Source organism: Pocillopora verrucosa, chromosome 8 (assembly GCF_036669915.1).
Source record: "Pocillopora verrucosa isolate sample1 chromosome 8, ASM3666991v2, whole genome shotgun sequence".
Classification (NCBI taxonomy): Eukaryota; Metazoa; Cnidaria; class Anthozoa; order Scleractinia; family Pocilloporidae; genus Pocillopora; species Pocillopora verrucosa.
The window spans coordinates 20,316,449-20,329,437 of record NC_089319.1 but is presented as its reverse complement, the minus strand read 5'-3'; the positions used below and the strand labels follow the sequence as shown (position 1 = coordinate 20,329,437).

The 12,989-nt window shown below is 38.8% G+C and overlaps 5 protein-coding genes across 5 annotated transcripts; all 5 read right to left on the bottom strand.

Annotated features, from left to right (window-relative positions):
* Positions 1-332: 332 nt before the first annotated feature.
* On the bottom strand, positions 333-1,535 carry LOC131774006 (uncharacterized). Its single transcript, XM_059090009.2, has one exon. The coding sequence runs from the start codon at positions 1,247-1,249 to the stop codon at positions 710-712; it is 540 nt and encodes a 179-aa protein (XP_058945992.1). The 5' UTR covers positions 1,250-1,535; the 3' UTR covers positions 333-709.
* A 539-nt stretch (positions 1,536-2,074) lies between these two features.
* LOC131774065 (uncharacterized) lies at positions 2,075-2,973 on the bottom strand. The gene has a single exon (XM_059090076.2). It carries the CDS (start codon positions 2,913-2,915, stop codon positions 2,370-2,372), a length of 546 nt encoding a protein of 181 aa, XP_058946059.1. The 5' UTR covers positions 2,916-2,973; the 3' UTR covers positions 2,075-2,369.
* Positions 2,974-4,726: 1,753 nt separating this feature from the next.
* Positions 4,727-5,852, bottom strand: LOC131774056 (uncharacterized). Its single transcript, XM_066171218.1, has 2 exons — positions 5,847-5,852; positions 4,727-5,321 (listed from the first exon to the last, which is right to left on the bottom strand). Exons 1-2 carry the CDS (start codon positions 5,850-5,852, stop codon positions 4,833-4,835), a joined length of 495 nt encoding a protein of 164 aa, XP_066027315.1. The 3' UTR covers positions 4,727-4,832.
* Positions 5,853-6,781: 929 nt separating this feature from the next.
* On the bottom strand, positions 6,782-7,886 carry LOC131774046 (uncharacterized). Its single transcript, XM_059090058.2, has one exon. It carries the CDS (start codon positions 7,809-7,811, stop codon positions 7,287-7,289), a length of 525 nt encoding a protein of 174 aa, XP_058946041.2. The 5' UTR covers positions 7,812-7,886; the 3' UTR covers positions 6,782-7,286.
* A 1,072-nt stretch (positions 7,887-8,958) lies between these two features.
* On the bottom strand, positions 8,959-12,426 carry LOC131774013 (leucine-rich repeat protein soc-2). Its single transcript, XM_059090019.2, has 2 exons — positions 10,747-12,426; positions 8,959-9,886 (listed from the first exon to the last, which is right to left on the bottom strand). The coding sequence occupies exons 1-2, from the start codon at positions 12,380-12,382 to the stop codon at positions 9,282-9,284; spliced, it is 2,241 nt and encodes a 746-aa protein (XP_058946002.1). The 5' UTR covers positions 12,383-12,426; the 3' UTR covers positions 8,959-9,281.
* Positions 12,427-12,989: the final 563 nt, after the last annotated feature.

The following is a 12,989-nucleotide window of genomic DNA, read 5'->3' as shown; positions in this document are numbered from 1 at the left end:
CCATAGAAGTATTCATCTTACATGTTGCATACAATCCCAATCACTGACAGCTACATATAATGCCTGCAGAATAATATTTGATCTAAATAAATAAAAGATATTCCTGTGAAAGTCAGAAAATTGTGAACACCAGAAATATTTATGGAATGTTATCAAGGTGTCACGAAACTAAACTGAAATAGCAATGATGATAGATTGTAGTTTGTAGTGTTTCTCACATGTCCTGAAATTTATTGTGATTGGTCAGTACACAATCCATCTATCAGAATCAAGTCAAAGTGTTTGCAGCTTTCTGAGTTTTATGATGATCAGTTTTCAGTAATTTAATTGAGTTTTTCTTCATATGTTATGGCAGTGCAAACATTTCTGCTAACAAAGAAGAGTATTTATTCACAATTAAACTACATTACATCTACACTCAATTGCATACACTGGCAATCTTTGTAAGAAATACCAGCTAGCTTGATGTTTAACTCCCCAGACCCCAGATTGATTAATGTAGGTTTGAGTAGGCTCTGACACTTTTTTATGTTGTGTATTTTATAGAAAACTTCTTAATGTCCCAGTGCCATTCTTCTTGGAGGGGTGCCATGATACTGATAGATTAATTAGGAGACAATACCTGAAAAGTCACCTTTAGAAACTCTAAAACCAAATTATCTTGTTTTAAGCAAAAGGACACCAGTTTATTTATTGAAACTCGATTATCTCAGTTTTTGACTTCGCAAAGTGTAGCCTTGACTCTGAAGTTTTTAACTTTCAGTTGATGGCCTCCCCCGCCACCAGCATTCCTCATAAATCTATAGAAATCACCTTTTCTTGACTCAGCTATGATGGGATCTTCTTTACTAAGCACTTTATGTGCCGTCTTTTCGTAGTGCTCTGCGATACCAAACAACTGTCGGTGTTCTGCTATCTGGAGGGGTTTTCCTGTACGACTTGGTCGCATCAAATGAATGAACAATTCCCCTTTCCTGTTCCCAAAACCTTGATCTTCCCATAGCACAGACGATTCTAGTTTTATCGCGTTACCCGGGAGTACCGGTCCGTCAAAATAATGTTCAGGAGCCCAGTGACCACCTCTCGGACCAAAGATGTGAAAATCCTCTCCTTTCCACTGATACTCGGTCACAACAACTTCAGGCAACATTGTATGCATCCTTCTGCATGTCCTGTGTAAACAAACAATGTCTTTCGGATCAAGGAAACTTGCAATATGTCTTAACACCAGTTCGTCGAGCAGTTCCATCAGGCAACAAAATTAACAGGCGATTTAACCGACTGTAGTTTTAAACAGCTACGTTACTCGGCCTTCTCTACTGTTTCACTGTCAATCCTTCCGGCTTGTCTTAACTTCTAGAAGCTGCTGGCTCAGTTTAAGAAACGAAAGCGAAACTTAAAACGGATGTGAATAATAATTATCACTCAAAACTTAAGCAACTATTTCGACAAAAAGCATGAAATGTAACAACGAACATGAAATAGAACAGCTTTTTATACCAGCAAAGGAAATAATCTTTGTTTTGGTTATTTTGGCCGAGAAATGTTAATGCTAACATATAATTCTTTTAATCAAATCCGTCACGCGACATGGTCACGCTACAGAACCTATGGGTTGTACCCCGCGGGGAGGTGAGGTCGGGGCATAATTTGTTTTCTACGCTTAACAGTCTGTTAACGTTATCATCATCATTACAGTTATCAGAGTCTAAATTTTCAGTGAGAAGTTTGATTACAGGCTGGATGAATTAAAGTCCTGTTATTGATTTTTTAAAACTGCGTTAAAATTCAAGAGAAAAATACCTCAAATTTGATAAGTATAGTTTTTACAAATTACATTAATTATTGATCTACAAACGTAAAAAAAAAAAATTCAACATGTCTCCGGTTGATATCAACTCTGATTCAGAGGGGGCTTTTGAAAATTTTTGAAAATCAATTTCGGTTTGGCAGCCCGTTTTAGATAATTCGTAACAAGAATCATTGCTCCTCGGTTAAAACGTGCGTTTTGTTTCAGTTTTTACATACTCATTTTACTTTTTATCTCATTGTTTTTTTTTTTAATTTTGGTTATAAATTCAGGTTTGGCTAGCTTAAGGCTAGTTTAAGGCTAGCTTGGTCGTATTATTCAATTCAGGAACTCAGTTGGTCTTGAAAGAAGGCAGTGGTCATGACTAGAGAATATTCTTAATCCCTGGGATTTTTTCCCTCTCTGAGTCTCTGAGTTTGAATCGGATACCCTTTGAAAATCACATTGACAACTAAAAAATATTTTTCAAATACCGCTCCTCTGATGCGAGTTGTCTTCAAAGCGATGAATACCAGTTATATGTTCGCTCGTTTTGAATTGATCAAAATTTTCAAATAAACTAAGTTTCACACTCCACTTCACATATTGTAGCCTTGACCTGAAATTTATTTACGAACAGTTCATGTCCTCCTCCACCGCCAGCGTTTCTCATAAATCTGCAAAAATCTCCTTTCTTCGACTTGGCCACAATAGCGTACTCTCTACCGATCTCTGCATTCGGTTTCGTTTGGCAATGGTCTGCGATGCCAAACAATCTTCTGTGTTCGGCAATCTTAACTGGTTCTCCTGTACGACTTGGTCTCATCAAATAGGCGAACAGCTCTCCTTTTTTGTTCCCCCAGCCTTGGTCCTTCCACACAACCGAAAGTTCTAGCTTCAGCAAATTACCTGCGAGTATTGGTCCGTCGAAGTACTTTTCAGGACACCAGTGGCCTTCACGTGAACCGTGGATATGAAAGTCATTTCCTTCCCACAGATCTTTAGTCACAGTAACCTTGGGCAGCAATGAGTACAACCTCCGACAAGTTCCTCGGAAATGCGCAATATCTGCAGGATCGAGGAAACTTGCAATATGCCACAAGAAAACACGGTCGAGTCGTTCCATGGAATAACAAACGCAAGCAAGCAATGTTAACCGACAACTGCTTTGCAACAGTAACGTTGTTTCCAAATTTATCTCCTGATTTATACAACAAACAGTTTCCAATTCAAAGGAGACGTCAAATGTCACTTCTATTTGAAGAGTCAGTCACGATCAATTTTCCATACAAAAAAGTAAAAGGCACAAAAACAAAAGGAAAAAAGAAAACAAACAAAAAGACCAAGTGGATAAAAAAAATGAAGGAATGAAAATCATAGCATGCGAGGGCAAAATTATTTGTATGTAAATTTTGAGTTAAGAAACCTCAGACAACCAGGATTTCAAATTTTCACATTTTAGAAAGGTGCTTTATATTCGCAAATAAGAACTAAAGGGCATTTCCCACCCCTCAAAGTAAATGGGTTCCCCCCGCTCCCAAAAATGGATGAATAGCTCTCTGTCCGCGTAAAATGGAGACTAACTATAATTCGTCAGTGTGTTTCTGTATTCCAAGAATATAGGTATTTTATGATGCTGAAACCGCTAGCGCATATTACGTCCATCTTGTTCTCAGAGGTCACACCACCCCCTCCCCAGGAGAACGTGACCACGGGGTACGAAACTGAAATTTCGCGTGAAAAAATGCGCATTCAGGATGCACAGTGTATCACAGGCAGCCTAAATTGCTTGTTAAAAGTCTTGGTGTATGAACAAGAAAGAAACAAAAGATACTTCCTTTTGCTGCAAATTGTGTTCCGATGCCTGTTTAAAAACAATTTATAAAGGGGGTAAGTTTCTAAAGAAACTGAGGTGCTGCGTCGGTGGGAGAGTATAGCTGGTAATCTCGATCCATCTGTCAGAATCAAGTCAAAGTATTCACAGCTTTCCGAGTTTCATGATCAGTTAATTTAACAGAGCTTATTTTCATATGTTATGGTAGTGCAAATATATTTCTGCTAACAAAGAAGAGTGTTTATTTACAATTAAACTACGTTACAGCTACACTCAATTGCATACTCTGGCAATCTTCGTAAGAATTACCAGCTAGCTTGATGTCTAACACCTCAGACCCCAGATTGATTGATGTGGGTTTGAGTAGGCTGTGTCACTTGTTTGTGTTGTGTATTTTATAGAAAACTTCTTTTGTCACAGTACCATTCTTCTTGGAGGGGTGCCATGATATTGATAGGTTAATTAGGAGAAAATACCTGAAAAGTCACCTTTAGAAACTCTAAAAACCAAATTATCTAGTTATACACCCCACTGATGCAGCACCTCAGTTTCTTTGGAAACTTACACCCCTTATTTAATTAGACTGACCAAACTCTTGGGGAGAAGGAAGTGCTTCTACTCTCCCTAGTATTACTGAAGTGACTGCTATAAGCAATGAAGGGAAATGGCAATGACAGTTAAGGGCCCACAGAGCCACTCAGCCTCAACATGAGGCCACCTTAAATGTGTCTGGGGCAGTGGTGAGAGTACTCACCATCCCCACTGTCTTCAATGTTTCATTTGACTCCTAAACTTGGCCTGGTACATTGTTCATGGTTCATGGTTCAGTTCATTGCGATTCTCATTTATGCCAGACCAAAATCAAAACATGATTCAGCCAACCCACAGTGCTAAAGTATAACTTTTTATTTCGTTGTTGCTTTCCATTGTCACAGCTCCATGCACCACAATTTGCTGTCTTTCAATTTTGCCTGTTTTGATATAGAACATAACATAAATAAAGATGAGATGAAACTCTAGAGACAAATACCCAATACATGCTTCACTCATGAAAATCCAAACCATGCAAGTTTAGAGGTTATAATAAAAAAAATTACTGTAATCAGGACTAATCAGGAAAGGTTGTCTCATGAAGTACAAATTCTTCGATATGTGAGTCAGAGTTTTAAGCAAAAGGCCCACCAGTTTATTTAGTGAAACTCGATCATTTCAACTCTTGACTTCGCAAAGTGTAGCCTTGATTCTGAAGTTTTTAACTTTCAGTTGATGGCCTCCCCCGCCACCAGCATTCCTCATAAATCGATAGAAATCACCTTTTCTTGACTTAGCTATGATGGGATCTTCTCTACCAAGCACTTTATGTGCCGTCTTATCGTAGTGCTCTGCGATACCAAACAACTGTCGGTGTTCTGCTATCTGGAGGGGTTTTCCTGTACGACTTGGTCGCATTAAATGGACGAACAATTCTCCTTTCCTGTTCCCAAAACCTTGATCTTCCCATAGCACAGACGATTCTAGTTTTATCGCGTTACCCGGGAGTACTGGTCCGTCAAAATAATGTTCAGGAGCCCAGTGACCACCTCTCGGACCAAAGATGTGAAAATCCTCTCCTTTCCACTGATACTCGGTCACGACTTCAGGCAGCATTGAATGCATCCTATTACATGTCCTGTGTAAACAAACGATGTCTTTAACCGACTGTAGTTTTAAACAGCTACGTTACTCGGCCTTCTCCACTGTTTCACTGTCAATCCTTCCGCCTTGTCTTAAGTTCTAGCAGCTGCTGACTTCCAGAAACGACAGCGAAACTTAAAACGGATGTGAATGATAATTATCACTAAAAACTTAAGCTTGTATTTCGATAAAAAAATCATAATGAAATATAACAACGAACATGAAATAGAACAGCTTTTTATACCACCAAAGGAAACAAGCTTTGTTTTGGTTATTTTGGCCAAGAAATGTTAATGTTACTAAAATATAGTTCTTTTAATCAAATCCGTCACGCGACATAGTCACGCCACAGAACCTATGGGTTGTACCCCGCGGGGAGGTGAGGTCGGGACATAATTTGTTTTCTACGCTTACAGTAATTTCCGGCCGTTTACCCGCGGGTAATCTGTTGATTTTGCGTCAAACGCGCGCCACTGCGGGTAACAGGGAGGTGCGGGTAATGTGACAATTTTAAAATCTACTGGTAGTTGAATTGAAAAAAATTCTCACCTTCATGCGTTTCCACCTCTCAAATGAATTTTACTGTAGTAAGAGTGCCACAAAGCGGCACGAAAACATGATGCCGACTCGAGTTTATTTCACGCATAATTAGTTGCGTGACGAACAAACTGCTATCGGCACGCGTGAAAACAAAACCTTGATGGTGACAAAAATAATCCAAAGATATCCGGAGCATCAACAACAAATTTCCATTTAACACTAGCTTGAGCTAAAGAGAATTTTCCCGTTTTATGGGACTTGATAGACCCAATAGAACCGGAGATATCTAGTTCTTTCAGAAATCGCCGACAGTACTTAATAATTCAAGTTTTAACATTCACCCAGCTTTCTTTCAACGAATCAACATGGCGCTGAACGATCGCTCGCACAAAATGTGGCCACAAATTCGCATTCTGTCAACCATGAAACGTTGAGATTTGGGCATGGGCCGCTAGTGTTTTAACTGTATAATTTTATTAATAAAGAACATGCTAATATTGACACAGAACTGTGCACGCGTCTGAATTTCCTTGACCTTTAAACTCGACAAAGAAGCTTTCAAGTTTTCGAAAGTTAGATCAGACAACTATTAAAAGACTGAAATGTAGCACCTTAATGTCACGTCTTCGCCATCAAAAAGTTGAATAATATAACGTGCGGGTTATCCACCAGTGCGGGTAATCTGTTGACTTTCTTTTTCGCCGCATGCAATAATCGGCCGGTGCGGGTAATCGGCCGTGCGGGTAAACGGCCGGAAATTACGGTAACAGTCTGTTAACGTTATCATCATCATTAAAGTTATCAGAGTCTAAATTTTCAGTGAGAAGTTTGATTACAGGCCGGATGAATCAAAGTCCTGTTATTGATTTTTTAAAACTGTGTTAAAACTCAAGAGAAAAATACCTCAAATTTGATAAGTATGGTTTAATTTAAATTACATTAATTATTGATTTACAGGCGAAAAAAAAATTCAACAAGTCTCCGGTTGATATCAACCCTGATTCAGAGGGGGGCTTTTGAAAATCAATTTCGGTTTGGCAGCCCGTTTTAGATAATTCATAATAATAATCATTGCTCCTAGGTTAAAACGTCCATTTTGTTTCAGTTTTTACATACGCATTTAACTATTTATCTCAATGTTTTTTTTTTAATTTTGGTTATAAATTCATGTTTGGCTAGCTTCAGGCTAACTTGGTCGTATTATTCAATTCAGGAACTCAGTTGATCTTGAAAGAAAACAGTGGTCATGACTAGAGAATATTCTTAATCCCTGGGATTTTTTCCCTCTCTGAGTCTCAGTTTGAATTGGATACCTTTTGACAATCACATTGACCACTAAAAAATATAGTTCAAATACCGCCCCTCTAATGCGAATTGTCTTTAAAGCGATGAATACCAGTTATATGTTCACTCGTTTTGAATTGATCAAACTTTTCAAATAAACTAAGTTTAACACTCCACTTCACATATTGTAGCCTTGACCTGAAATTTATTTACGAACAGTTCATGTCCTCCTCCACCGCCAGCGACTCTCATAAATCTGCAAAAATCCCCTTTCTTCGACTTGGCCACAATAGCGGACTCTCTACCGATCTCTGTATTTGGTTTCGTTTGGCAATGGTCTGCGATGCCAAACAATCTTCTGTGTTCGGCAATCTTAACTGGTTCTCCTGTGCGACTTGGTCTCATCAAATAGGCGAACAGCTCTCCTTTTTTGTTCCCCCAGCCTTGGTCCTTCCACACAACCGACAATTCTAGCTTAAGCAAATTACCCACGAGTATTGGTCCGTCGAAGTACTTTTCAGGACACCAGTGTGTGATATGAAAGTCATTTCCTTCCCACAGATCTTTACTCACAGTAACCTGGGGCAGCAATGAGTACAACCTCCGACAAGTTCCTCGGAAATGCGCAATATCTGCAGGATCGAGGAAACTTGCAATATGCCACAAGACAACACGGTCGAGTCGTTCCATGGAAAAACAAACGCAAGCAAGCAATGTTAACCGACAACTGTTTTACAACAGTAACGTTGTTTCCAAATTTATCACCTGATTTATGAAAAGAAACAGTTTCCAAAATTCAAAGGAGACGTCACATGTCACTTCTATTTTAAGAGTCAGTCACGATCAACTTTCCATACAAAAAAGTAAAAGGCACAAAAACAAAAGGAAAAAAGAAAACAAACAAAAAGACCAGGTGGTTAAAAAAATGAAGGAATGAAAATCATAGCACGCGAGAACAAAATTATTTGTATGTAAATTTTGAGTTAAGAAACCTCAGACAACCAGGATTTCAAATTTTCACATTTTAGAAAGGTGCTTTATATTCGCAAATAAAAACTAAAGGGCATTTCTCACCCCCCACAGTAAATGAGTTCCCCCCGTTCCCAAAAATGGGTGAATAGCTCTCTATCCGCGTATAATGGAGACTAACTACAATTCGTCAGTGTATTTCTGTATTCCAAGAATATAGGTAATTTATGATGCTGAAGCCGCTAGCGCATATTACGTCCATCTCGTTCTCAGAGGTCACACCACCCTCTCCCCAGGAGAACGTGACCACGGGGTACGAAACTGAAATTTCGCGTGAAAAAAATGCGCATTCAGGATGAACAGTGTATCACAGACAGCCTAAATTACTTGTTAAAAGTCTTGGTGTATGGAAAAGAAAGAAAGAAACAAAAGATACTTCCTTTTGCTACAAATTGTGTTCCGGTGCCTGTTTAAAAACAATTTATAAAGGGGGTAAGTTTCTAAAGAAACTGAGGTGCTGCGTCGGTGGGAGAGTATAGCTGGTAATCTAGTGTTAACAACTTAGTTGAAAATGTAAATCAGAGGGGAGGTAACAAAGCCAACGCTCGAAACGACAGCCTTTAAACTCTTTACGGTAGTCAATTTGCGTTTTCAACTCAGTTGTTAACACTAAATTTCCTGCTAAAAACAATTTAGGTTAGTTTCCCTCACTTGCGCGCGTGTATACACGCGTCCGAAAATTGTGTACAACAGGCACGAGACCGACTCTACTGAGACAAAAAGAGGTTCTTTAGGTCCTTGCGTGGGGTCTCGTAAGGGAGATGAAAAAAAAAACCACATGGATAATTGGGAGAGAGAATTTAATCATTATTTCAACGACAGACTCGCAACTAAACTCTCTAAACTGCCGTTATGAAAAATACATCAACATGGTTGCTCTAGTTTAACCACAATGTTAGGTAAAAAACAAAACTATGAGTTAGTAGAAATAATCTGCTCTATCAACTAGGATTTATTTACCTTACAGTTGTACAACAAAAAATACACAGAAAAAGAAAAAAGGAATAGCTAATTCATTCCATCTAAAATTTACAAATGTAACACAACAAATGTGATACTAAACCTCTGAGGTTCAGAGCATAACTGATGATATTGGCTAAAACTTCAAACAAGATGTATCTTAAACAAGACTCACAATTTAGCAAGCACCTCCTCATCAGCATCATCAAACTGCCCAGCATCTAAGGAGCAAGACACCTGATCACTGCACAGATGTGGTGCAGGGAATGAGTAAACAGCTGATTCATAGTTTGCTGTCTTGGTGAAGGCCTGGGATGCAGGAGGATAGGAGTAAAGCAAGTTTTGCAGTTGGTTTTGAAAATTAACTTTGTTATAACTCCTTTGCTTAAACGTTTCCAGTACAAGATTGTAAGCCAAGGAATCTTCAATCTCCTTATCCCAGTCCTCAACTGTGTCCAGTGCACTTGGCAATGGCCCATCTGACAGAGACCCTCTTGACTGAGGTCCATCTTGCTGAGGTCCTTCTAAGAGAGCTCCATTTGATAGATCGTTGATGCTCGCATTTTTTGTGTCTGTATGGTCTTCCAACTGAGCTAGACTTCTCATATTGGACTCATTCTCAGATAAATCATCGGCATCTTCAAAAATTTCCGTATAAATGGTTTTAGAAAGTTCAACAATGGTCTCCGTCTCCTGAGGTTGGTATTTTGAGGGAAACTTGGGAATTAACCCTCTTGTAGTTTGTTCTCTATCACGAACCTCTCTCTCATCTGGGCCTGTTGCAAAGAGAAAAAAAAAGGTTAATTTAAATAATTTAATAAGTGGATAAAATGCCTCAAAGGTAAAGAGGGAGGGGGGGCTGGGGGACAGATTGGACAAAAGAAGAAGGAGGAAGGGGTACAGGAAAGGAATATGTAGGATATAAAAGCTCTAAAGGTGATATTAGAAGCTCATTTCCCATAATCCTTTACACCCTAACATCAGTATGCATATTCTCCATACTGTTCTCTACACATTTCCTAGGGTGCTGCCAAGAGGAATTTGTTGAACATTCAAGAGGTTCTTTAGTTGCTGATCATTTCCTTTATTCTCATGACCTTAATGTTTGACTCAGGGGTGATATTGTAAGGAGAAATTAGATGCTAGTCAATCTTTGCAGTCAAAGGGTTAAGTCCTGGAGTTACTGGTCCTACAAAATTGTTTTGTGTTTACCATGTTCCAAATCAAAAAGAGCACATTAAAAGTTATTTAAGGGTAACAATACAGATATCAGGAAACAAAAATAAATGGAAAGGTTTTTGAGCTAAAACCTGCCCCACGATTTAGAATTAAAAACATTGCTTCAGTTCTGTTAACCCTTTAACTCTCATGAGTGACAAAGACATAATTTCTCCTTACAATATCAAGCAGACGAGGGATGATAAAAAGAAAATATCACTGAGGGGATTATCACAAAATTTACTAGATCAAATACCAAATTCTCCAAAGTAACCTTGTAAAGATTGTATGGCAGACAGCAAGGAGAATTACTGATGAGATCTTGGGAGTGAAAGGGTTAAGTGATCAGGACTTTGCACAAATAAGCTCTAGATCTGAGAATTGAACATGATCCAAAGCCAATTCTGAAAGTACCCACCTTCATGTGACTTCCAAATAGACAAACTTCTTTTCATGGCATATTCTAAAGCTGCTTCACTATAACTTAGGCCATCAACATCATCCTCATCAGAGTCATCTTCACTTGCATCATTGACATCATTAAGTATCTCAATAGTTTTCACCTCACCAGTGTCGATATAATCCTCCCTCACCTTTCCACGCCAGTCTTCTTTCAAGCTCGGATCTCTGTCTGGATATTTAACTTGCTTTGTCAACTTTGGGACTTTCCATGCTTTCAGTTTAAATTTATTTTTATCCAAGTCCAGTCTCAAGAGCATCTTAAGATTCAACAGTTCTTTAGGAATCTTTGTGAGTTCATTGTGGAACAAATCAAGAGTTTGAAGTTTAGTCAAATTTGCAAATGAACTGGGGAGCTCTGTAAGGTAGTTGTTGTTCAACCTTAATTCAATCAGACTAGTAAGATTGCCAAAATCATCAGGAAGAGTTTTTAGGTAGTTTTGAGACAGCTGAAGGTACCAAAGCTTAGACAGGGAACAAAATGAGGGAGGCAGTCTTTGCAGACGATTTTGACCAAAATCAACCCATTCCAAATTTTCTAGATAACCAAAGTTTTCTGGCAACTCCACTAACTGATTCTCATCTAAATACAACTTCTGTAGGTTCAACATCCATCCAAAGCTACTTGGCAGTGTTAAAAGCCAGTTTCCATTTTGAAATGCCCTTCTTTCCAGTTCACAAATTGTACTTCCAAGCTTCAGCTTCTCCAGCTTCTTTAAGTCCCCTATAGTTTCTGGTAAGTTTGAGATGTTGTTTGCAGAAAGATCCAAAGTTTTCAATGTCTTTCCAGATGCAGTTCCAAAGGAATCTGGAAGAGGATTTCCTGACAACTCATTGTCCGCTATTCCTAGATTCTTGATGTGACTCAACTGTCCAAACCAAGCAGGCAAGGACTTCAGATAGTTATTGTCAATAAAGAGATTTTCTATGGTGTTGGCAGAATGAAATTTTTCTGGTAGATTTTCAATCTTGTTACCACTTAGGTCAAACATCTTTAAATTAAGTAGGTCTCCCAGTGAGTGTGGTAGATTAGACAAGTTGTTATGGCTTAAGTTTAAGATTTCTAGCTTGCTCAGTGCACCTATATCCTCTGGCAAGCTTGTCAGATTGTTATCTCCCAACTCCATTACCTTTAGATTCCTCATACGACTGAAAGACTCGGGTAGGGTTGTCAGGTTATTCTCATCCAGCCGCAGTTCCGACAGACATTCCGCAAGTCCCTCCTTCCAGGATTCGATTCCATTGCCAATGGCGTCCAGAATTTGCAAATGCTGCAGCTGCGCTAAAAAGGCAGGCACTTCGTGTAAGCAGTTCTCGTTTAGGTGAAGTGATTCCAGTTTTTTTAGCTCTACCATAGTATACGGAAGTTCTTTCAGCTGGTTACCCGTAGCGGATAGTTCTTTCAATGAAAATAAGACAGAAATCTCGTTTGGTAAGTATTTCAAATCATTGTAATCGACGTTCAAAATGGTGACATGACGGAGTGTTTTAGATAGAATATCACACGGCAAAGAGTCAAGATCCAAAGAAGACAAATCTAAATTCGGATCACCATTCAAAACAACTCTTTCCAGGACATTTTTTGCTTTTTCCATCGCCAATATATTTCTCTTGGTGACATTCACAAAGAATCAGTGTTTTCCGGCGCTCACACGTGAGTTAGGCTAGCCTCGATTTCGCATTAGAGCTGGTCTAAGAATCTGACGAGGTGGGGGTGGGGGTGTGGATGGAGGCGTAAATTTACTGGTCTTGCCTTCTCCCCCGATCCTAGATAGCCACTAGAACAGGGTGATAGGGGAGATACTTGAGATTAAGACAAAGGAAGAGAAATTAGAGGATTTTTTATGGCTTTCTATGGTTTCCAGGGTTTAGTCTCGGTATTTCCGTCACGCAACACTCTTTGGAGAGAAAACCTTAGACCCCTGACAAACTTTTTAAGGTTGGTGCTTTTTTTTTAATCAAAAACCAAATTTATATGTGGGAAATTTAGGATTGCGTGACGAGACCAAATAAAGAAACTTGTAGTACTTGGAGAACTCCGGATATTTCTTGCTTTTTCTTTCCGTATGTATGACAGCGTCCATCCGTTTCATGATAAATTTAACAAAGACACTCCAGTTCAAGATTATTTGGTCATGTTTATCTTTGCTCTTAACAGTAAACGTGAACAAAAATCTAAAAATTTATTAGGTCTCAAGAATT